General features: G+C 38.9%; 1 protein-coding gene across 2 annotated transcripts in view; it reads right to left on the bottom strand.

Moving 5' to 3' along the window:
- The window catches only part of LOC133651782 (protein shisa-8), a 648,746-nt gene that overhangs the window by 108,559 nt on the left and 513,172 nt on the right, over positions 1-27,015 (bottom strand). For both annotated transcript variants that reach the window (XM_062049905.1, XM_062049904.1), the window contains one exon: positions 7,771-7,886. In XM_062049905.1, the coding sequence (XP_061905889.1) occupies positions 7,771-7,886 (116 nt within the window). The remainder of the gene's footprint in view (positions 1-7,770; positions 7,887-27,015) is intronic.

Consider the following 27,015-nt stretch of genomic DNA (forward strand, 5'->3'; position numbering starts at 1 on the left):
CACCAGCAGCGAGAGCGATTCGGACCGAGAAAGCGACGATTACCCCATTAATTGGAGCGAGGATGAAAGATTTGTGGATGAGGAAAGTGAGAGTGAAGGACTAGAGGGCAGTGGAAGTGATTTAGATAGGGAAGATGTTGTGAGAGGCGAGTGGGACCTGATATTCAGCTGGGAATGACCAAAAGTTCGACTCGGATTTTAAATTCGAAAAACAAATCAAAAAAGCTTTTATCAATTACGCCAAATAGCGAAAGTGAAACCGCTTCTATCAGGACATGATCTTGAGAAATTAATCCACGCCTTTATCTCGACTCGTCTTGACTACTGCAATGCCCTGTATGTAGGCATTAGCCAGGCCTCCCTCGCCCACCTGTAGCTCGTGCTAACACAGACCCGCAGACGTGAGCACATCACCCCTATATTAGCGGTCCCTTCACTGGCTCCCTGTGTGTTACCGAATCAATTTTAAACTCCTTTTATTTGTTTTTAAATGTCTAAACAACCTCGCGCCAACATATCTCTCCGACCTCCTTCAGCCTTACTGCCCCACCCGATCCCTAAGATCAGCCGATCAGCTGCTACCGACGGTCCCCGGACACAAGGCTGAAGCTTAGAGGTGACAGAGCTTTCGCCGCTGCTGCTCCCAAGCTCTGGAACGACCTACCTCTTAGTGTTAGACAAGCCTCCTCTCTTCCTGTTTTTAAATCTCTCTTAAAAACATACTTTTATTCCATGGCTTTTAACACTGAGTGATATCCATCCTGCAATGGCGCCCCATAATACACCTGCTGTGAACCTGTTTTTATGTCTTATTTATTTTATTTATTTATTTTTTATGGTGTTCTGTTTGTGTTGTGTTGTGTTTGCTTGGTTCTCGTATTATCTTTTAACCTGCCCATTGTACAGCACTTTGGCTACCCCTGTGGTAAATTTTAAAGGCCTACCGAAATGATTTTTTAAAATTTAAACGGGGATAGCAGATCCATTCTATGTGTCATACTTGATCATTTCGCGATATTGCCATATTTTTGCTGAAAGGATTTAGTAGAGAAAATCGACGATAAAGTTCGCAACTTTTGCTCGCTGATAAAAAAAAGCCTTGCCTGTAGCGGAAGTAGCGTGACGTCACAGGAGCTAGTATTCCTCACAATTCCCCGTTGTTTACAATGGAGCGAGAGAGATTCGGACCGAGAAAGTGATGATTACCCCATTAATTTGAGCGAGGATGAAAGATTCGTGGATGAGGAACGTTACAGTGAACGACTTGAGAGGCAGCGATGGACGTATCTTTTTTCGCTCTGACCGTAACTTAGGTACAAGCTGGCTCATTGGATTCCACACTCTCTCCTTTTTCTATTGTGGATCACGGATTTGTGTTTTAAACCAACTCGGATACTATATCCTCTTGAAAATGAGAGTCAAGAACGCGAAATGGACATTCAGTGCCTTTTATCTCCACGACAATACATCGGCGAAATGCTTTAGCTACGAGCTAACGTGATAGCATCGTGCTTTAACTGCATATAGAAACAAAAAAATAAACCCCTGACTGGAAGGATAGATAGAAAATCAACAATACTATTAAACCGTGGACATGTAAATACACGGTTAATGCTTTCCAGGCTGGCGAAGGTTAACAATGCTGTGCTAACGACGCCATTGAAGCTAACTTAGCAACTTAGCAACGGGACCTCACAGAGCTATGCTAAAAACATTAGCTCTCCACCTACGCCAGCCAGCCCTCATCTACTCATCAACACCCGTGCTCACCTGCGTTCCAGCGATCGGCAGAAGGACGAAGGACTTCACCCGATGCGTTTGGCGGCCCGGAGACGTAGGAAGTCAAGGTGAGGTTGCCGGCTAGCGCGGCTAGCGCGGCTAGCGCGGCTAGCGCGGCTAGCGCGGCTAGCGCTCCAACAAAGTCCTCCTGGTTGTGTTGCTGTAGTCCGCTGCTAATACACTGATCCCACCTACAACTGTCTTCTTTGCAGCCTTCATTGTTCATTAAACAAATTGCAAAAGATGTCCAGAATACTGTGGAATTATGAAATGAAAACAGAGCTTTTTGTATAGGATGTCAGACCCACTCGACATCCGTTGCTTTCGGTCTCCCCTAGAGGGGGGGGGTTACCCACATATGCGGTCCTCTCCAAGGTTTCTCATAGTCATTCACCGACGTCCCACTGGGGTGAGTTTTTCCTTGCCCGTATGTGGGCTCTGTACCGAGGATGTCGTTGTGGCTTGTACAGCCCTTTGAGACACTTGTGATTTAGGGCTATATAAATAAACATTGATTGATTGATTGATTGATTCTACGGGGTACCATAACTTCCGTTACTCTGACTTCGTCACGCGCATACGTCATCATACCGCGACGTTTCAGCCGGATATTTCCCGGGAAGTTTTAAATGTCACTTTATAAGTTAACCCGGCCGTATTGGCATGTGTTGCAATGTTAAGATTTCATCATTGATATATAAACTATCAGACTGCGTGGTCGCTAGTAGTGGCTTTCAGTAGGCCTTTAAATGTGCTTTATAAATAAAGTTGATTTGATTTGATTTGATAAAACAGTAAATAAACACAAGACATATATATACTCTATTAGCCACAACACAACCAGGCTTATATTTAATATGCCACAAATTAATCCCGCATAACAAACACCTCCCCCCTCCCGTCCATATAACCCGCCAATACAAATCAAACACCCGCACAACACACTCAATCCCACAGCCCAAAGTACCGTTCACCGCCGCAAAGTTCATACAGCACATATATTTCCCCAAAGCTACGTACACTACCGTTCAAAAGTTTGGGGTCACATTGAAATGTCCTTATTTTTGAAGGAAAAGCACTGTACTTTTCAATGAAGATAACTTTAAACTAGTCTTAACTTGAAAGAAATACACTCTATACATTGCTAATGTGGTAAATGACTATTCTAGCTGCAAATGTCTGGTTCTTGGTGCAATATCTACATAGGTGCATAGAGGCCCATTTCCAGCAACTATCACTCCAGTGTTCTAATGGTACAATGTGTTTGCTCATTGGCTCAGAAGGCTAATTGATGATTAGAAAACCCTTGTGCAATCATGTTCACACATCTGAAAACAGTTTAGCTCGTTACAGAAGCTACAAAACTGACCTTCCTTTGAGCGGATTGAGTTTCTGGAGCATCACATTTGTGGGGTCAATTAAACGCTCCAAATGGCCAGAAAAAGAGAACTTTCATCTGAAACTCGACAGTCTATTCATGTTCTTACAAATGAAGGCTATTCCACAAAATTGTTTGGGTGACCCCAAACTTTTGAACGGTAGTGTACATGACATGCACATAGCGGCACGCACGTACGGGCAAGCGATCAAATGTTTGGACGCCGCAGCCGCGTACTCACGGTAGCGCGTATCCAACTCAAAGTCCTCCTGGTAAGAGTCTCTGTTGTCCCAGTTCTCCACAGGCCAATGGTAATGCTTGACTGTCATCTTTCGGGAATGTAAACAATGAAACACCGGCTACGTGTTTGTGTTGCTGCAGCCGGCCGCTAATACACCGCCTCCCACCTACAGCTTTCTTCTTTGCAGTCTCCATTGTTCATTAAACAAATTGCAAAACATTCACCAACACAGATGTCCAGAATACTGTGGAATTTTGCGATGAAAACAGACGACTTAATATGGTGTCCCAAAATGTCCGCTACAATCCGTGACGTCACGCGCAAACGTCATCATACCGAGACGTTTTCAGCAGGATATTTCGCGGGAAATTTAAAATTGCACTTTACTTATCTGACCCGGCCGTATTGGCATGTGTTGCGATGTTAAGATTTCATCATTGATGTATAAACTATCAGACTGCGTGGTCGCTAGTAGTGGGCCTTTAATTCAGTAACTTTGTTACAAAAAAGATGAGTTAGAATATGTACTGCTACTCACAGCGAGCATGTACAGTAGTGCCATGGAAGCACAACAACTATCATCTTTCAACCTCGTTAGAAGCAAGATGAGAGGAGTGGGCGAGAAACGGCACATTAAAATTAGGGCGTGGAAAGATCTCATAAAAGCCCGAATGATAAACACAACTTGTGTATGAGTCTTTCTGTGCCTCGCTGGGTTCTCTTATTATACCCATGCGTCTTCTCTTGTTTGGAAAAATACATGCACTGCTAACTTTTTTTGAAATTGTTTTTTATCTGGATAATGATGTTACGGACGTAAAATACAGCGACGAAGGGGAAAAAAAGCGAGAAAGCGGATGCAGTAAAAGAGAGGAATATTTAATAGAAGGGAAAGAAAGCAACGAGGGATGAAGAGAAGGAGCGCTAATAAGAAGAGTCTGGGGTGAAAATGAGGCTAGAATGTGTTTATAGCAACGGTGGGAAGATGAGAGTTCAATTAGGGCTTTTGGTAGTGTGTGTGTGTGTGTGTGTGTGTGTGTGTGTGTGTGTGTGTGTGTGTGTGTGTGTGTGTGTGTGTGTGTGTGTGTGTGTGTGTGTGTGTGTGTGTGTGTGTGTGTGTGTGTGTGTGTGTGTGTGTGTGTGTGTTCTTGTATTGCTGACCTTCTTGAGACATCAACAAGGAAAAGTACCTTCCATATGTGAACAGAGAGCCAAATACTAGAGTCCGTGAACATTGCTCCAAAGTCAGGATTTTTTTGTGTGGATTTAATGCGCATACAAAAGTAAACATTGACAGATGCAAAGGCAGCAATATATGATAAATAGGGATGTCCGATAATGGCTTTTTGCCGATATCCGATATTCCGATATTGTCCAACTCTTTAATTACCGATACCGATATCAACCGATATATGCAGTCGTGGAATTAACACATTATTATGCCTAATTTGGACAACCATGTATGGTGAAGATAAGGTACTTTTTAAAAAAAATTATAAAATAAGATAACTAAATTAAAAACATTTTCTTGAATAAAAAAGAAAGTAAAACAATATAAAAACTGTTACATAGAAACTAGTAATTAATGAAAATGAGTAAAATTAACTGTTAAAGGTTAGTACTATTAGTGGACCAGTCCGTAAGCACAATCATGTGTGCTTACGGACTGTATCCCTTGCAGACTGTATTGATATATATTGATATATAATGTAGGAACCAGAATATTAATAACAGAAAGAAATGGGGGGAGGGAGGTTTTTTGGGTTGGTGCACTAATTGTAAGTGTATCTTGTGTTTTTTATGTTGCTTTAATAAAAAATAAAAAAAAATAAAATTTTAAAAACAAAAACCGATACAGATAATAAAAAAACCCATACCGACAATTTCCGATATTACATTTTAACGCACATCCCTACTGATAAAACAAGACGGCAGCTAAAGAAGGACTTCCCTACGTTACAAAAAAAACAAAAAATAGAGATCTCAATTGCACCCCCTGGTGCTGAAATCTATCAAAATGAGGGTGGTCCCAAAAAGGAAGGATTTCTCAAATTGACTGTGTGTCGGTTTTAAAAGTGCTCCCCCTCTGGTCAACATATGAAATAACAAGTGTGTGTAAAAATGGAAAGTGCTACCCCTCTGGTCAACATATGAAATAACAAGTGTGTGTAAAAATGGGAAGTGCTCCCCACCATATTGTAATTAAAAACCAATTACAATAAAAAATTAAAAAAGTTTACCTTTCATAAATTTGCTTAGTATGTATATATTATTAATGTTGTAAATACAAATCTTTATACATCTAGAAAGGGTGGTCCTAAAGAGGTAGGCATTTTTCTTAGGTCTCAATGAGGTAAAAAATAGAAGAATGTGTGTGTGCGTGTTTTTTGTGTGTGTGTGTGTTCTTGTATTTCTACCGTTCTTGAGACATCAACAAGGAAAAGTACCTTCCTTATGAGGACTGGTGAACAGAGAGCCAAATACTAGAGTCCGTGAACATTGCTCCAAAGTCAGGATTTTTTTGTGGATTTAATGCGCATACAAAAGTAAACATTGACAGGTGGAAAGGCAGCAATATGTGACCATAGGATGAACAAATACACTACGCTACTAAGACTTTAGTGGCCATTAACAGTTAGCTTCTACAGCTGGGTTGCCCAAAGTGCGGCACAGGGGCCATCTGTGGTCCCTGACTCCTTTGTCATCGGCCTTAAGCATGTTACAAAAAACAAAAAATAGAGATCTCCTTTGCACCCCCTGGTGGTGAAATCTATCAAAATGAGGGTGGTCCTAAAAAGGAGGGATTTTTCAAATTGACTGTGTGTCGGTTTTAAAAGTGCTCCCCCGTCTGGTCAACATATGAAATAACAAGTGTTTGTAAAATTGTGAAGTGTTCCCCCTCTGGTCAACATATGAAATAACAAGTGTGTGTAAGAAATTGAAATGCGCTCCCTATGGCCACAATTAATAAATAAAATAAATATGTATAAAGAGACATACTGTAATAACTTGAAGTAAATAATGAAGATTAAAAACCAATAATAAACAAAAAAATGTATTTTTCTCACAATGTGTCGACTTTTTTCTTATAAAATTGGGAACAATTTCTCATATTCTTTCTGTTTCTGTAATATTGCCCTATTACAAATTATTACTTTTAATATGTAAAAGTATTACTTTTTAATGCAAAGTGGTGACATATGTCGTATAAAATTATGACTGCCAATTTTTTTGTTGTTGTTGTAAAATAGTGCATTTTTTTGAGTAAAATTATGACTTTTGTTGAATTTTTGCCAAGTAAAAATTCGATTATTATTATAATATTGCCAACATTTTTTTGTTTTCTTATAAAATTGTGACTTTTGTCGAGTAAAATTAGGACCCTTTTCATAAATCTGCCAAAATGTTAAGCTTTTCTTGTAAAATTGCGACGGTTATTGAGTAAAATTCCAAGTTTTATCATAATATTGCACAAATGTTCAGTTTTTCTTGTAACATGTTGACGTGCGTTGAGTAAAATTAAGTTTTTCTCGTGAAACTGTGACCTTTTTCTCATGAAATTTTAACTAATTTTTCACAACAGGCTTTTTTATATTTGCATAGTATGCATATATTATTAATGTTGTAAATACACATCTTTATACACTACCGTTCAAAAGTTTGGGGTGACATTGAAATGTCCTTATTTTTCAATGAAGATAACTTTAAACTAGTCTTAACTTTAAAGAAATACACTCTATACATTGCTAATGTGGTAAATGACTATTCTAGCTGCAAATGTCTGGTTTTTGGTGCAATATCTACATAGGTGTATGGAGGCCCATTTCCAGCAACTATCACTCCAGTGTTCTAATGGTACAATGTGTTTGCTCATTGGCTCAGAAGGCTAATTGATGATTAGAAAACCCTTGTGCAATCATGTTCACACATCTGAAAACAGTTTAGCTACAAAACTGACCTTCCTTTGAGCAGATTGAGTTTCTGGAGCATCACATTTTTGGAGTCAATTAAACGCTCAAAATGGCCAGAAAAAGAGAACTTTCATCTGAAACTCGACAGTCTATCCTTGTTCTTAGAAATGAAGGCTATTCCACAAAATTGTTTGGGTGACCCCAAACTTTTGAACGGTAGTGTGTATCTAGAAAGGGTGGTCCTAAAGAGGTAGGCATTTTTCGGAGGTCTCAAGAAGGTAGCAAATACAAGAGTGTGTGTGTGTGTGTGTGTGTGTGTGTGTGTGTGTGTGTGTGTGTGTGTGTGTGTGTGTGTGTGTGTGTGTGTGTGTGTGTGTGTGTGTGTGTGTCATCCTTCTCAAATCCCCCACCAAACTGATATGAATAAAGAAAAATGTCAGTTTGTGCGAGTGAGGACTGACCGTTGTTGGAGCGTAACGCCCTGGCCGAGATACCGTTGGTCCCTACAGGGTGGTGGATTCCGGTTCCGTCCATAATCCCCGCCTCGCCTGGCTGCTTCAGCAGCTCTGTCAAAGTCCTGCGGAGAACACAAAACGTTACATAAAGCAAACACAACTGAGGGATCAAGTGTACATTTAGACACAGACTCCAAAATCGTCACAGTGTATATGTACTTACAGTCGTGGTCATAAGTGTACATACACTTGTAAAGAACATGATGTCATGGCTGTCTTGAGTTTACAATCATTTCAATTTTTTTGTGATGTAGTGATTGGAGCACATACTTGTTGGTCACAAAAAACATTCATGAAGTTTGCTTCTTTTATGAATTTATTATGGCTCTACTGAAAATGTGAGGGTCAAAAGTATACATACAGCAATGTTAATATTTGCTTACATGTCCCTTGGCAAGTTTACCTGCAATAAGGCGCTTTTGATAGCCATCCATCAAGACAGCCATGACATTATGTTCTTTACAAGTGTATGTAAACTTTTGACCACGACTGTAGGTATATACTGTATATACTGTGTTGCAGAGATATTCAATTACATTGTTTTGAGGGACAAATATCTAGAAATCTAAAGACCAGGGCACAGGATTTCTCCATTTACTATCAGTCCTATTTTGTATACCAGCGTCCTCTACAGTAAACATTTGAATTTGGTCTATTTATTTTGTCAGAGTTACAGGAGCTCGTTTCTTGTTTTAAAGACCTTCGGAAAAAAAAGGTGGTCAAAGATCATCTCTATGACATTACTCTAGTCTTTTTAAGAATCTGCTAGAACAGTGGTCCCCAACCACCGGCCGCACAAGAAAAGTAATTTTTTTTTTTTTTTTTTTTTTTTTAATGAAATCAACATAAAAAACACAATATATACATTATATATCGATATAGATCAATACAGTCTGCAGGGATACAGTCCGTATTTATTTATGTAAAAAAAAAAAAATTTTTTTTTTTTTTTTTTTTTTAAATACACCCACCCCCCACCCCCCACCGGTCCGTGGGACAAATTTTCAAGCGTTGACCGGTCCGCAGCTACAAAAAGGTTGGGGACCACCGTGCTAGAATATCCAGGAGATCCCAAAAAGCCGCTGCCTGACCAGGGCTCAGAAAATCTGCAAAGACTTCTTGTTTTAAAGACCTTCTGAAAAAAAAAGCTAGTCAAAGATCATCTCTATGACATCACTCTAGTCTTTTTAAGAATCTGCTAGAACAGTGGTCCCCAACCACCGGGCCACGGCCCGGTACCAGTCCGCGGACCGATTGGTACCGGGCCGCACAAGAAATGTAATTTTTTTTTTTTAATTTTTAATTTTTATTTATTTTTTTATGAAATCAACACAAAAAACACAATATATACATTATATATCGATATAGATCAATACAGTCTGCAGGGATACAGTCCGTATTTATTTATGTAAAAAAAAAAAAAAAAAAAAATGTTTTTTTTTTTTTTTTTTTGGAAATACACCCACCCCCCACCCCCCACCGGTCCGTGGGACAAATTTTCAAGCGTTGACCGGTCCGCAGCTACAAAAAGGTTGGGGACCACCGTGCTAGAATATCCAGGAGATCCCAAAAAGCCGCTGCCTGACCAGGGCTCAGAAAATCTGCAAAGACTCCTCCCACCCCCACCGAGGACTGTTTTCACTGCTGGACTCCAGAAAGAGGTTCCGCAGCCGCCGAAGCAGAACCTCCAGGTTCTGTAACAGCTTCTTCCCTCAAGCCGTAAGACTCTTGAACGCATCATAATTAAATGATCGCCTCAACTCCCCCCAAAACGGATTAACTCGCTGGAATAAAAAAAGACAATATAACATACATCCATAAACGTGGACGCATGTGAAAAAGTGTACAGTAATCTATTTATTTATTTATATATATTTATTTATTTTATATATATATTTATTATTTATATATATTTATTTATTTTATATATATTTATTTATTTTATATATATATTTATATTTTATTTATATATATTTATTTATTTTATATATATATTTATATATATTTATTTATTTATATATGCACTTTATTGCTTCTTTTTATCCTGCACTACCATGAGCTTATGTAACGAAATTTTGTTCTTATCTGTGCCGTAAAGTTCAAATTTGAATGACAATAAAAAGGAAGTCTAAGTGTAAGTCTAAAAATGTAAGGCACTCACAAGATTTTTTGAAGTGAACTCGCAGGCCAGCTGTTAAATATCCCCAATGATGAAGTAGAGAGGACGTGAAATAGAACCAGGAGGAACACCACTAGTATAACTAAAGAAGTGAAACAAATGACCACAACAACTTAGTTGCATGGATCACATTACGAAAACAAATTATATCTGCATAAAAAATGTTTTGAACTGAACTCGGGGGCCAGTGTGATGTCATTCCCGGGCTGCATTTGGCCCCTCGGCCGCCAATTTTGTAAAAAGCTGCTGTAATGTATATTCATTTGAACAGCAACATACCAAAAGTATTTGGCCACCTGCCTTGACTCACATATGAACTTGAAGTGCCATCCCATTCCTGACCCATAGGGTTCATTATGACACCTTTTGCAGCTATTACAGCTTCAACTCTTCTGGGAAGGCTGTCCACAAGGTTGCCGAGTGTGTTTATAGGAATTTTCCACCATTCTTCCAAAAGCCCATTGGTGAGGTCACACACTGAAGACCTGGCTCTCAGTCTCCGTTCTAATTCATCCCAAAGGTGTTCTATCGGGTTCAGGTCAGGACTCTGTGCAGGCCAGTCAAGTTCATCCACACCAGACTCTGTCATCCATGTCTTTATGGACCTTGCTTTTTGCACTGGTGCACAGTCATGTTGGAAGAGGAAGGGGCCCGCTTGGGAGCGTGGAATTGTCCAAAATGTTTTGGTATCCTGGAGCATTCAAAGTCCATTTTACTGGAACTAAGTGGCCAAGGCCAACTCCTGAAAAACAACCCCACACCATAATTCCTCCTCCACCAAATTTTACACTCGGCACAATGCAGTCCGTAATGTAGCGTTCTCCTGGCAACCTCCAAACCCAGACTGGTCCATCAGATTGCCAGATGGAAAAGTGTGATTAATCAGTCCAGAGAAGGCGTCTCCACTGCTCTAGAGTCCAGTGGTGATGTCCTTTACACCAGTGGTCCCCAACCACCGGGCCGCGGCCCGGTACCGGTCCGCGGACCGATTAGTACCAGGCCGCACAAGAAATTAAAAAAAAAAAAAAATATTTTTTTTTTTTTTTTTTTAATGAAATCAACATAAAAAACACAATATATACATTATATATCAATATAGATCAATACAGTCTGCAGGGATACAGTCCGTAAGCACACATGATTGTATTTATTTATGTAAAAAAAAAAAAAAAAAAAAAAAAAAAAAAAAAAAGTTGTCCCACCAGTCCGTGGGACAAATTTTCAAGCGTTGACCGGTCCGCAGCTACAAAAAGGTTGGGGACCACTGCTTTACACCACTGCATCCCACGCTTTGCATTGGACTTGGTGATGTACGGCTTAGATGCAGCTGCCCGGCCATGGAAACCCATTCCATGAAGCTCTCTGCGTACTGTACGTGGGCTAATTGGAAAGTGACATGAAGTTTGGAGCTCTGTAGCAACTGACTGTGCAGAAAGTCTTTGCACTATGCTGACCTCTCTGTCAGTTTACGTGGCCTACCACTTGGTGGCTGAGTTGCTGTTGTTCCCAAACTCTTCCATTTTCTTATAATAAAGTTGACTTTGGAATATTTAAGAGCGAGGAAATTTCCCGACTGGATTTGTTGCACAGGTGGCATCCTATGGCATCCTGGAAATCACTGAGAGCGGCCCATTCTTTCACAAATGTTAGTAGAAACAGTCTCCATGCCTAAGTGCTTGATTTGATACACCAAGTGATTAGGACACCTGGTTCTCATCATTTGGATGGGTGGCCAAATACTTTTGGCAATATAGTGTATGTGTACCGTAATAACATCGTGCTTCATTCATCATGTTAAGAATATATCTTTGTGGGGGGGAGATGTAGCCAGCGATGCCTGCAGGAGCAAAAGTCACCGCCGCTGTCCATGGTGCTGACGGCGAGACACAGCTGGCAAATGATTAGATTTCACAGGTGGTACTTGTTAATCTAATCGTCTGATGTCTTTAACAGTGAGCGGCCGGGTGCAGGAGGGGGAGAGACTTGGAGACGAACATCTGAAAAGATTGTTGTATTGTTGAAAGAGCGTTAAAAACTTGCTTAAAACGGCACCTGCGACGTGTAATGGTGGAACGAATAGGAAGCGACTTCCACAATCTTGTTTTATTTTTGATATATTTATCGTCTTTTTCTCCAGTCAAGCCCCACAACCTTTCACCCACCGAATGCTCAGAGGCCACCGTGACCTTCCCCTCGCACACTGCTGTAGATACGTGACGGATGGATAATAGCGCTGTAAATGACAAGTAGTATTTCAAACACAAATGTTTTTGACAATCTGTCGCATTTCATATGATTGACTGTCTACCGCAGCTGCTACTACTATGACTACCGCTCATTCTCTTTCTGCCCATGTGGCACTTTTTACAACCCCCTTGCCAGGCTCGTGTTGATGGGCCTCATCTTTCTCCTTTTCACAACTGCCTCATTTGAAGGCAAAAGCACACTCACTGAGCCGGCAATACGGCGGCCATTGAGTATCGGAATGGCCACTGGGAGAAGTCACGATGGGTGTTGTCGATGCCGCGTGATCATTGCTGAAGTCAGTCAACACATCATCACTCAAGTGTGCATGCACGTGAATCATTCTGACATTCCGGATCATTCCAATGCTAAGAATGCAAAAAGGCAGCAGACAGACAATTGCACTAATATTACTGCGAGGGATGTCATGATAGGAAAATGTCATAGTGACCAAAACTATAACGATGCATGATGTCATAAGCGCACCAATTCACGTAAACTCAACCAATTTTTTGCAAGTTATGAACAGCCCGCACATTTTTATTTTTATTTTTGTATTTTTTTTAAATTATATATATATATATATTTTTTTCAATTTTTTATTTATTGACATCCAGCATCAGACATTCCTATCCATTACATCATATTCACATAAATCATATATCTATTGTCTGCCCTAAATGTCAAAATATTTTTGTTTATATCCCACCCATAACACCCCTCTGTCCCCTTATTGACACCTCCCAAACCCCACCCCACGCCTTCACCACCGCTTGATTCCCCTTCGGGGTGATGGACGGCTGGCAGCGCTTTATAGCACATACTTGCCAACCCTCCCGTTTTTAGCGGGAGAATCCCGATATTCAGCGCCTCTCCCGACAACCTCCCGACAGAGATTTTCTCCCGACAAACTCCCGGTATTCAGCCGGAGCTGGAGGCCACGCCCCCCCCAAAAAAAGTCTGCCGCAGCTGCGATTGGACCTGACCAGCCTCCGGGTACAAGTACTGAAGTACCAATTGCTTGCCAGGGAAGATCTTCCCCAGGAAGCAAGGATTGACCGGTTTTGGGCCATGCTAGGGAGAGATGGAAGATTCCACACTCTCGTGCATTTGATGAAAGCACTTTTGTGCGTGCCACACAGCAATGCATCATCAGAGAGGGTGTTCAGCATGGTTAGAAAAATAGTGACAGAGAATAGAAAGAGGATGGACAATTCAACCCTTAACAAAGCATTGTACTTTCAAGTACAACAATGAGTAGATGAGTGTTGTGTGTGTGTGTGTGTGTAAATGTGTATATGTGTAAATAAATGAACACTAAAATTCAAGTATTTATTTTTTTTGTATATATAATAAATATATATATATATATATATATATATATATATATATATATATATATATATATATATATATATATATATATATATATATATATATGAAATACTTGAGTTGGTGAATTCTAGCTGTAAATATACTCTCCTCTTAACCACGCCCCTAACCACGCCCACACCACAACCACGCCCACCCCCACCCCCGACCAAGGCGCCCCCCCCACCCACCTCCCGATATTGGAGGTCTCAAGGTTGGCAAGTATGTTATAGCAGCAGTTGACCTCCAGGGCCCCAACTCCCCCGCCCTCTGTTGCGAGTTGTTGTGATTATATGTAACATGTTTATGTGTGCATGGTATGGAGGTTTTTCCCACTCCAGACTAGGCCCCCTTAGGAGCCCAGTCCAGATTGTATTTTTTTACTCATCTTTTTACCTTTTTCCCATCTTTTACGGGGCGCCTCGTGGGGACCCATCAGCGTTCCTGTTCTGTAACCCTGTACACTGTTTGTTTGTCTCATCTTGAACGGGTTTGTGCTGAAAACAAAGTCGTGTTGTACTTGTGCAATGAAACGGTCGACCCGTCAGCAACTTGACTCCTCACGTGCGGTAGAACAACTCCAGCAGAATAGCTCGAGGTATTATAGTTCTGTTCTTCTAGAAGGAAAAGTTTCATACAACATTTGGCTGCCACCAGCGGCGGCGTAATGGCTCAGCTAAAACACTTAACTGGCTTTTATTGTTGTGACATGACCAAAAACCTGGCATGAATAATTCATTCACCCCCTCCATGCATTCATGTTTCCAGAGTGGGGGAGAGAAGGCAAACGCCTTTTAGTTGTTGTTTTTTTTAAAAAATTGCATATGAGAGCGGGTGAAGGAGTCAACCAGTGTGCAAATAAACACATGCAGCAGTGGTGGCTCCATGCTAGTTGTGTAACTAAACATGCACGACTCGGCCCAAATGCCCAAGAGCGTTTGGTGCTAAAAATAAAGTGACAAAACCACCCCCTGGTCATTGAATAAGACATTCACACACACACACACACACACACACACACACACACACACACACACACACACACACACACACACACACACACACACACACACACACACACACACACACACACACACACACACACACACACACACACACACTTGTATTTGTTACCTTCTTGAGACCTCCGAAAAATGCCTACCTCTTTAGGACCAGCCTTTCTAGATATATAAAGATGTGTATTTACAACATTAATAATATATACATACTATGCAAATATAAAAAAAGCTTGTTGTGGAAAAATTAGTTAGAATTTCACGAGAAAAAAGGTCAAAATTTTACAAGAAAAACTGAACATTTGTGCAATATTATGACAAAAGTTGGAATTTCACTCAATAACAGTCGCAATGTTTTCAAGAAAAGCTTAACATTTTGGCAATTTTATGAAAAGAGTCGTCATTTTACTTGACAAAAGCAATATTATAATAGCAATCGGAATTTTTGCTTGGCAAAATTATGACAAAAGTCATAATTTTGCTCAAAAAATGTCACTATTTTACAACAAAAACAAAAAAATTGGCAGTCAGAATTTTATATGACGTATGTCACCACTTTGCATTAAAAAGTAATAATTTGACATATAAAAAGTAATAATTTGTAATATGGCAATATTACAGAAACAGAAATGATATGAGAAATTGTTCCCAATTTTATAAGAAAAAAGTCGACACTTTGTGAGAAAAATACTGCTTTTAGTAAATTTTGTATTTTTTTTGTTTATTATTGGTTTTTGATCTTCATTATTTACTTCAAGTTATTACAGTATGTCTCTCTATACATATTTATTTGATTTTGATTTTTTTATTAATTTTGGCCAATTTCTTACACACACTCATTATTACAAATGTTGGCCAGAGGGGGAGGACTTAAAATTTTTTACACACACTTATTTCATATGTTGACCAGAGGGGCAGCACTTTTTGATAGATCTCTATTTTTTTCTGTTTTTGTAATGTCCTTAAGGCACACACACACCCACCCACCCACCCACCCACACACACACACACAGACACACACACACACACACACACACACACACACACACACACACACACACACACACACACACACACACACACACACACACACACACACACACACACACACACCTACACACACACACACACACTTGTATTTCTTACCTTCCACGAGAAAAAAGGTCACGGTTTCATAAGAAAGTCGTAATTTTACTCAACGCAAGTCAACATGTTACAAGAAAAACTGAACATTTGTGCAATATTATGATAAAACTTGAAATTTCACTCAATAACAGTCGCAATTTTTTCAAGAAAAGCTTAGCATTTTGGCAATTTTACGAAAAGAGTCGTCATTTTACTCGACAAAAGTCACAATTTTATAAGAACACTTAAAAAGTCTGGCAATATGGTGATAGCAATTGGAATTTTTGCTTGGCAAAATTATGACAAAAGTCATAATTTTACTCAAAAAGTGTCACTACTTTACAAGAACAACAAAATTAGAAATATTGTGATAAAAGTTCGGAATTTTATACGACAAATGTCACCACTTTCCATTAAAAAGTAATCATCGTACATATAAAAAGTAATCATTTCATGAGAACATATTGCAATATTACAGAAACAATATGAGAAATTGTTCCCAATTTTATAAGAAAAAAAGTCAACACATTGTGAGAAAAAGACTACTTTTAGTCATTTGTTTTGTTTGTTTGTTTTTGTTTGTAATTGGTTTTTAATCTTTATTATTTACTTCAAGTTATTACAGTATTTCTCTACACACATATTTATGTAATTGTTTTAATTAATTTTGACCAAAGGAGGCGCATTTCAATTTCTTGCACACACTTGTTATTTTATATGTTGGCCAGAGGGAGAGCTACAAAATGAGCAATGTTGTGATAAAACTCTGAATTTCATATGACAAATGTCACCACTTTGCATTAAAAAGTAATCATTTTACATATAAAAAGTAATAATTTCATGAGAAAATATTGCAATATTACAGAAACAGAAAGAATATGAGAAATTGTTCCCAATTTTATAACAAAAAAGTCGACACATTGTGAGAAAAAGACTACTTTTAGTAATTGTATTTTGTTTGTTTGTTTGTTTTTGTTTGTAATTGGTTTTTAATCTTCCTTATTTACTTCAAGTTATTACAGTATGTCTCCATATACATATTTATGTAATTGTTTTTATCAATTTTGGCCAAAGGAGGCGCATTTCAATTTCTTGCACACACTTGTTATTTCATATGTTGGCCAGAGGGAGAGCAACAAAATTAGCAATATTGTGATAAAAGTCTGAATTTTATACGACAAATGTCACCACTTTGCATTAAAAAGTAATCATTTTACATATAAAAAGTAATAATTTCAAGAGAACATATTGCAATATTACAGAAACAGAAAAAATATGAGAAATTGTTCCCAATTTTATAAAAAAAAGTCGACACATTGTGAGAAAAAGACTGCTTTTAGTAATTTGTTTTGTTTGTTTGTTTGTTTTTGTTTGTAATTGGTTTTTAATCTTCATTATTTACTTCAAGTTATTACAGTATGTCTCTATACACATATTTATGTAATTGTTTTAATTAATTTTGGCCAAAGGAGGCGCATTTCAATTTCTTGCGCACACTTGTTATTTCATATGTTGGCCAGAGGGAGAGCAACAAACTGAGCAATATTGTGATAAAAGTCTGAATTTTATACGACAAATGTCACCGCTTTGCATTAAAAAGTAATCATTTTACATATAAAAAGTAATAATTTCATGAGAAAATATTGCAATATTACAGAAACAGAAAGAATATGAGAAATTGTTCCCAATTTTATAAGAAAAAAGTCGACACATTGTGAGAAAAAGACTACTTTTAGTAATTTGTTTTGTTTGTTTGTTTTTGTTTGTAATTGGTTTTTAATCTTCATTATTTACTTGAAGTTATTACAGTATGTCTCTATACACATATTTATGTAATTGTTTTAATTAATTTTGGCCAAAGGAGGCGCATTTCAATTTCTTGCACACACTTGTTATTTCATATGTTGGCCAGAGGGAGAGCAACAAAATGAGCAATATTGTGATAAAAGTCTGAATTTTATACGACAAATGTCACCACTTTGCATTAAAAAGTAATCATTTTACATATAAAAAGTAATAATTTCATGAGAAAATATTGCAATATTACAGAAACAGAAAGAATATGAGAAATTGTTCCCAATTTTATAAGAAAAAAGTCGACACATTGTGAGAAAAAGACTACTTTTAGTAATTTGTTTTGTTTGTTTGTTTGTTTTTGTTTGTAATTGGTTTTTAATCTTTATTATTTACTTCAAGTTATTACAGTATGTCTCTATACACATATTTATGTAATTGTTTTAATTAATTTTGACCAAAGGAGGCGCATTTCAATTTCTTGCACACACTTGTTATTTCATATGTTGGCCAGAGGGAGCGCAACAAAATGAGCAATATTGTGATAAAAGTCTGAATTTTATACGACAAATGTCACCACTTTGCATTAAAAAGTAATCATTTTACATATAAAAAGTAATAATTTCATGAGAAAATATTGCAATATTACAGAAACAGAAAGAATATGAGAAATTGTTCCCAATTTTATAAGAAAAAAGTCGACACATTGTGAGAAAAAGACTACTTTTAGAGATTTGTTTTGTTTGTTTGTTTTTGTTTGTAATTGGTTTTTAATCTTCATTATTTACTTTAAGTTATCACAGTATGTCTCTATACACATGTTTATGTAATTGTTTTAATTAATTTTGGCCAAAGGGGGCGCGTTTCAATTTCTTACACACACTTGTTATTTCATATGTTGACCAGAGGGGGAGCACTTCAAATTTTTGCACACACTTGTTATTTCATATGTTGACCAGAGTGGGAGCACTTCAAATTTTTACACACACTTGTTATTTCATATGTTGACCAGAGGGGGAGCACTTCAAATTTGTACACACACTTGTTATTTCATATGTTGACCAGAGGGGGAGCACTTCAAATTTGTACACACACTTGTTATTTCATATGTTGACCAGAGGGGGAGCACTTTTTGATAGATTTCACCACCAGGGGGTGTAAACGTTAACATTAACCGTGTAGTTACATGTCCATGGTTTAATAGTATTGTTGATCTTCTGTCTATACTTCCAGTCAGGGGTTTATTTATTTTGTTTCTATATGCAGTTAAGCACGATGCTATCACGTTAGCTCCGTAGCTAAGTTAGCTTCAATGGCGTCGTTAGCAACAGCATTTTTAAGCTTCGCCAAGCTGGAAAGCATTAACCGTGTAGTTACATGTCCCTGGTTTAATAGTATTGTTGATTTTCTGTCTATCCTTCCAGTCAGGGGTTTATTTATTTTGTTTCTATATGCAGTTAAGCACGATGCTATCACGTTAGCTCTGTAGCTAAAGTGTTTCGTCGATGTATTGTCGTGGAGATAAAAGTCACTGTGAATGTCCATTTCGCGTGCTCGACTCTCATTTTCAAGAGGATATAGTATCCGAGGTGGTTTAAAATACCAATCCGTGATCCACAATAGAAAAAGGAGAGAGTGTGGAATCCAATGAGCCAGCTTGTACCTAAGTTACGGTCAGAGCGAAAAAAGATATGTCTTGCACTGCATTCTAGTCCGTCACTCTAACGTTCCTCATCCACGAATCTTTCATCCTCGCTCAAATTAATGGGGTAATCGTCGCTTTCTCGGTCCGAATCGCTGTAGCTGCGTTGAAAACAATAGAAAAATACGAGGAGGCTATCAACTGACTACGTCACGCTACTTCCCGTACAGGCAAGGCTTTTTTTTTTATCAGGTACCAAAAGTTGCGATCTTTATCGTCGTTGTTCTCTACTAAATCCTTTCAGCAAAAATATGGCAATATCGCGAAATGATCAAGTATGACACATAGAATGGATCTGCTATCCCCGTTTAAATAAAAAAATTCATTTCAGTAGGCCTTTAAATCAACAAAAAAATCCCGACTTTGGAGCAATGCTCACGGATTCTAGTATTTGGCTCTCTATTAGATGCAATGGTTTTTCCGTATAGGGACCATGATTTCGGTCCTAACTTGATCACCGGTCCTCATATGGAAGCTACTTTTCCTTGTTGATGTCTCAAGAAGGCTAGAAATACAAGCACACACACACTTTCACACACTCCTGGGGGGTGTATAATATAACACAGCATTTTGGAGCTGAATCACTCCTTGCTGTCATGGCAGGTTAGTGTGCAGTGAACGCATCACCATCCATCCCAGGGGCCACAAACATAATGCGGACGTGAGGCTCATGTACATTAGACATTTTCAGGCCAAACAGGCTCTGCTCGTCAACGTGTTGTGGTGACAAAGATAACAATCCTTGAGAGGATAATAATCCCAAAAGCAACATGGAAATATAGCGATCCTCATTTGACCACGATTCATGATTATCCTGTTACGACGTTTCCTTTTACAGCACTTTATAGCTAGCGACACAAGTTATGGATTTTGAAGTATTGTGATACTGGGGCTGCTTGCGTAATATGTGTCCCCTTGTCCCCTCCCCCTAGAAGCAGCCTGGGTGATGTTAACTAGGGAACTCCCGAATAAATAGAGGAGCGCGTGGGACTGCCCCTCAAAGCGTAGTGGGAGACTGTAACTGAGTGTGCAGCCCAATACGTTTCTCCTCATTAGCAAAATTTAACTCTGTCTCTGCCTGATTCCTTGCTTCTTGTCTCGTTTAATAGATAGTTCGGTGTTCGAGCCTAACATCTTCACACCGTGGGAGAATACACTAACCACTAAGGCCCCTCCTACATCCAGGGTAAATCCCACCTAACCTTATCCTTGTCCACACACACACACACACAATGGTCGTTTAAGACCCATTATTATTATACTAGTATTAGTTCATCTACTGGGCACTAAACTCCTCCTGTCTTTAAAAACTGCACACTCAGTTTTTAGACTGTAACTGAGTGTGCAGCCCAATACGTTTCTCCTCATTAGCAAAATTTAACTCTCTCTGCCTGATTCCTTGCTTCTTGTCTCGTTTAATAGATAGTTCGGTGTTTGAGCCTAACATCTTCACACCGTGGGAGAATACACTAACCACTAAGGCCCCTCCTACATCCAGGGTAAATCCCACCTAACCTTATCCTTGTCCACACACACACACAATGGTCGTTTAAGACCCATTATTATTATACTAGTATTAGTTCATCTACTGGGCACTAAACCTCTCCTGTCTTTAAAAACTGCACACTCAGTTTTTAGACTGTAACTGGGTGTGCAGCCCAATACGTTTCTCCTCATTAGCAAAATGTAACTCTGTCTCTGCCTGATTCCTTGCTTCTTGTCTCGTTTAATAGATAGTTCGGTGTTTGAGCCTAACATCTTCACACCGTGGGAGAATACACTAACCACTAAGGCCCCCTCCTACATCCAGGGTAAATCCCACCTAACCTTATCCTTGTCCACACACACACAATGGTCGTTTAAGACCCATTATTATTATACTAGTATTAGTTCATCTACTGGGCACTAAACCTCTCCTGTCTTTAAAAAGTAGTGATGCGTCTGTTTGGAACTTTAATCAATGTTCCTTGAGTGCACTAAAGTTGTGTGTGTGAGATGCAAAAGTGAAACCACACTTAATCAACCATCCTCCTCTTAAAGACTTCTGCTGTAGAACCTTATAGAGGTAAAAACACTTGAGTTCAAAAGTGATCTGGCGTACGCAATATTTTCTGAACAACTTGTTCTTCTTTTGGAGTGTTGTAAACAAGTCCAAGAACAAGTTGTGTACAAATGGAGTATGTGCTCACCCACTAGAGCAGGAACTGTAGCGGGAAGCTTTTCGACTGAGAGAGCCATGAAATCCTAATATTTTAAAATGTATTTCCGTGAGAGCCGTATAATATTTTTTAACCCTGAACACAACTAAATGCATGCATTTTTAAGTAAGTAACATTTTTAGAGTATAATATGTCTCTTATTCGTTTTAATAACATGGTTATTCTGAAGCTAACCAATAATAAATAAAATACTTCTTACCATTAATGAAACTTCTTGAACAGGTGCGGTAGAATAACGGATGGATGGGTTAAAATGCATGAGAATGTTTTATATTTTGAACTTTTTTTAACACTGTGATTACCAGCGGAATTATTAATTACTTACATTGCTGGGTGTTGTTGATAAATGGCATTAGCTTTGCGTAGTAGAGTTTTAACTTGCACTTACAGATGTAGCGACCAACCGTAGTTACTGACAGTGGTTTTCTGAAGTGTTCCTGATACCATGTGGTGATATCCTTTACACACCGATGTCGCTTTTTGATGCAGTACCGCCTAAGGGATCGAAGGTCACGGGCATTCAATGTTGGTTTTTGGTGATTTCTCCAGATATTCTGAAACTTTTGATGATTTTACGGACTGTAGATGGTGAAATCCCTGAATTCCTTGCAATAGCTGGTTGAGAAACATTTTGCTCAGGCATTTGTTGGACGTCCACAGTTTCCAAAAACAATTTGAAATGTGGACTCGTCAGACCACAGAACACTTTTCCACTTGGCATCAGTCCATCTTAGATGAGCTCGGGGCCCAGCGAAGCCGGCGGCGTTTCTGGGTGTTGTTGATAAATGGCGTTGGCTTTGCGTAGTAGAGTTTTAACTTGCACTTACAGATGTAGCGACCAACCGTAGTTACTGACAGTGGTTTTCTGAAGTGTTCCTGAGCCCATGTGGTGATATCCTTTACACACCGATGTCGCTTTTTGATGCAGTACTGCCTGAGGAATCCAAGGTCACGGGCCTATAATAAATTAAATATTCTTACCATTAATGCGACTTCTTGAACAGGTGCGGTAGAATAACGGATGGATGGGTTAAAATGCATGAGAATGTTTTATATTTTGAACGTTTTTTTTAACACTGTGATTACCAGCGGAATTATTAATTACTTACATTTCTGGGTGTTGTTGATAAATGGCGTTGGCTTTGCGTAGTAGAGTTTTAACTTGCACTTACAGATGTAGCGACCAACCGTAGTTACTGACAGTGGTTTTCTGAAGTGTTCCTGAGCCCATGTGGTGATATCCTTTACACGCCGATGTCGCTTTTTGAAGCAGTACCGCCTGAGGAATCCAAGGTCACGGGCCTATAATAACTAAAATACTTCTTACCATTAATGCGACTTCTTGAACGGGTGCGGTAAAATAACGGATGGATGGGTTAAAATGCATGAGAATGTTTTATATTTTGAACGTTATTTTTAACACTGTGATTACCAGCGGAATTATTAATTACTTACATTTCTGGGTGTTGTTGATAAATGGCGTTGGCTTTGCGTAGTAGAGTTTTAACTTGCACTTACAGATGTAGCGACCAACCGTAGTTACTGACAGTGGTTTTCTGAAGTGTTCCTGAGCCCATGTGGTGATATCCTTTACACGCCGATGTCGCTTTTTGAAGCAGTACCGCCTGAGGAATCCAAGGTCACGGACCTATAATAACTAAAATACTTCTTACCATTAATGCGACTTCTTGAACGGGTGCGGTAAAATAACGGATGGATGGGTTAAAATGCATGAGAATGTTTTATATTTTGAACGTTATTTTTAACACTGTGATTACCAGCGGAATTATTAATTACTTACATTTCTGGGTGTTGTTGATAAATGGCGTTGGCTTTGCGTAGTAGAGTTTTAACTTGCACTTACAGATGTAGCGACCAACTGTAGTTACTGATAGTGGTTTTCTGAAGTGTTCCTGAGTGTGGTGATATCCTTTACACACCGATGTCGCTTTTTGATGCAGTACCGCCTGAGGGATCAAAGGTCCGTAATATCATGGCTTACGTGCAGTGATTTCTCCAGATTCTCTGAACCTTTTGATGATATTACGGAGCGTAGATGGTGAGATCCCTAAATTCCTTGCATAAGCTGGTTGAGAAATGTTGTTCTTAAACAATTTGCTCAGGCGTTTGTTGACAAAGTGGTGACCCTCGCCCCGTCCTTGTTTTGTGAACGACTGAGCATTTCATGGAAGCTGCTTTTATACCCAATCATGGCACCCACCTGTATCTTAATTAGCCTGTTCACAGGTGGGATTGTTCCAAATAAGCATTCCTCAACTTTCTCAGTCTTCTTTGCCACTTGTGCCAGCTTTTTTGAAACACGTTGCAGGCATCAAATTCCTGCGGAGCCCTTAAAGGGACATGAGGGGAAAAAACATTTTCATAATTTTTTTTAATTTTATTTTATTTTTAGACATGTATCTCGTGCGCACGAGAAACTTATTATAAAGTTATAAAAAATAAAATAAAAAAAATTGGTAATTTTTTTATTTTTTTTATTTTTTTTTTTAGACATGTATCTCGTGCGCACGAGATGTATATATGTATATATATATTTTTTTTTTAGACATGTATCTCGTAGGAGAAAGTTTCTCTTGCGCACGAGATACATGTCTAAAAAAATTTTTAAAAAAGAAATTATAATTTTTTTATTTTTTTATAACTTTATAAAAGTTTCTCGTGCGCACAAGAAAGTTTCTCCTACGAGATACATGTCTAAAAAAAAAAATTATAATTGATTTTATTTTTTTGTAAATGGGGGAAATTTTTTTTTTTTTTTTTTTTTTTTTTTTTTTAGACATGTATCTCGTGCGCACGAGATATATATATATGTATGTATAATTTTTTTTTTAGACATGTATCTCGTAGGAGAAAGTTTCTCTTGCGCACGAGATACACGTCTAAAAAAATTTTTAAAAAGAAATTATAATTTTTTTATAACTTTATAAAAGTTTCTCGTGCGCACAAGAAAGTTTCTCCTACGAGATACATGTCTAAAAAATATATATATATAATTGATTTTATTTTTTTGTAAATGGGGGAAATTTTTTATTTTTCATTTTTTTATTTTTTTTAGACATATATCTGGTGCGCACGAGATACATGTCTAAAAAAAAATATATATATATATATATATATATACACATAATTATTTTTTTTTAGACATGTATCTCGTGCGCATGAGATATATATATATGTATATATAATTTTTTTTTTTTAGACATGTATCTCGTAGGAGAAAGTTTCTCTTGCACACGAGATACATGTCCTAAAAAAAATAAAAAAAATAAAAAATAAAAAATGTCCCCCATTTACAAAAAAATAAAAACCTAAAAAAAATACATTTTTTTTTTTTACATTTTTTTATAACTTTATAAAAGTTTCTCGTGCGCACGAGAAAGTTTCTTCTACGAGATACATGTCTAAAAAATAAAAATAATTATAATTTTTTTTTTTTTGTAAATGGGGGAAATGTTTTATTTTTTATTTTTTTATTTTTTTTTTAGACATGTATCTCGTGTCAAAAATAAAAAAATAAAAAATTAAACATTTCCCCCATGTCCTTTTAGGGGCTCCGTAAATTCCAAATGAGCTAACATTTGCAAAAAAAATAACAAAGTGTACCAGTTCCAACGTTAAATATGAGTTAAGAAATGTCAGCTAAGATTTATCTGACAGCCATCAAAAGAGCCATAGGTTCCCTGCCCACTATAGCAAACACTATATAGGGTCAATTCACCCGAAGTGGGCTAAATGAAGACCTACAGTCACACTACACATCTCAGATGCACTCACAATTTGACGTCCACACACACGTCAGACACACAGTTGTGCGGAGGCTGCCAAATAGTGCACCCTCGTAGGCTTGGTACGGAGCCTGGATCTGTCTCCCACCCTGCTGTATTCCTATTAGAGCTGACAGCTGCCAAATAATGTCCCCTGGCATGGCTCGGGCCGCCGCCGTGCCAAGGCCTGTTTGTGCTCATGCATGTCCCTGAGCCACACACTAGAAGAGACTCCAAAAACACGGCCTTCCTTTAGGGAATCAAACGCTGACCTAATGTTCAGAAAGCCACTCTTCATAGCGGCCTTCATCAAAACACTGTGTCATTAGCCTTGGATCCTTCAGGACTTTGATGGACTTCCCTTTGAGAGACCATCTCAATTGTTTTACATCAGACCGATCCGCCCGTGTGCAGCTCAGATAGGCTCCGGCACCCCCTCTTCCCCCCCTGCCACCCCGAAAGGGACAAGCGGTAGAAAATGGATGGACGGATGGAATAACAAAATGTGTTTTCCTTCAAAGTCCCATCAAAATGGAAACTGCTTGTATCGCACATGGTATCACGAACGAGTAAACACGCTGCAGGGCTGCGTGTATTGCACATGGTATCGCACACAATTAAACACGTTGCAGGGCTGCTTGTATCGCACATGGTATCACACACGAGTAAACACGCTGCAGGACTGCTTGTATCGCACATGGTATCACACACGAGTAAACTCGCTGCAGGACTGCTTGTATCGCACATGGTATCACACACAAGTAAACAAAAGTAAACACGCTGCAGGGCTGCTTGTATCGCACATGGTATCACACACGAGTAAACACGCTGCAGGACTGCTTGTATCGCCTCATGGTATCACACAGGAGTAAACACGCTGCAGGACTGCTTGTATCCCACATGGTATCACACACAAGTAAACACGCTGATTGTATCGCACATGGTATCACACACAAGTAAACACGCTGCAAGGGCTGCTTGTATCGCACATGGTATCGCACACAAGTAAACACGCTGCAGGACTGCTTGTATTGCACAAGGTATCGCACACGAGTAAACAGGCTTCAGGGCTGCATGTATCGCACATGGTATCACACACAAGTAAACACGTTGCTTGTATCGCACATGGTATCACACACAAGTAAACACGCTGCACGGCTGCTTGTATCGCCTCATTGTATCACACACGAGTAAACACACGCTGCAGGGATGCTTGTATCGCACATGGTATCACACACAAGTAAATACGCTGCACGGCTGCTTGTATCGCACATGGTATCACACCGAGTAAATACGCTGCAGGACTGCTTGTATCACACATGGTATCACACATGAGTAAACACACTGCAGGGCTGCTTGTATCGCACATGGTATCACACACACGAGTAAACACGCTGCAGGACTGCTTGTATCGCACATGGTACCGCACACGAGTAAACACGCTGCAGGGCTGCTTGTATCGCACATGGTATCACACACAAGTAAACAAAAGTAAACACGCTGCAGGGCTGCTTGTATCGCACATGGTATCACACACGAGTAAACACGCTGCAGGACTGCTTGTATCGCCTCATGGTATCACACAGGAGTAAACACGTTGCAGGACTGCTTGTATCCCACATGGTATCACACACAAGTAAACACGCTGATTGTATCGCACATGGTATCACACACAAGTAAACACGCTGCAAGGGCTGCTTGTATCGCACATGGTATCGCACACAAGTAAACACGCTGCAGGACTGCTTGTATCGCA

The sequence above is a fragment of the Entelurus aequoreus genome, linkage group LG06 (genome assembly GCF_033978785.1).
Source record: "Entelurus aequoreus isolate RoL-2023_Sb linkage group LG06, RoL_Eaeq_v1.1, whole genome shotgun sequence".
Lineage (NCBI taxonomy): Eukaryota > Metazoa > Chordata > Actinopteri > Syngnathiformes > Syngnathidae > Entelurus > Entelurus aequoreus.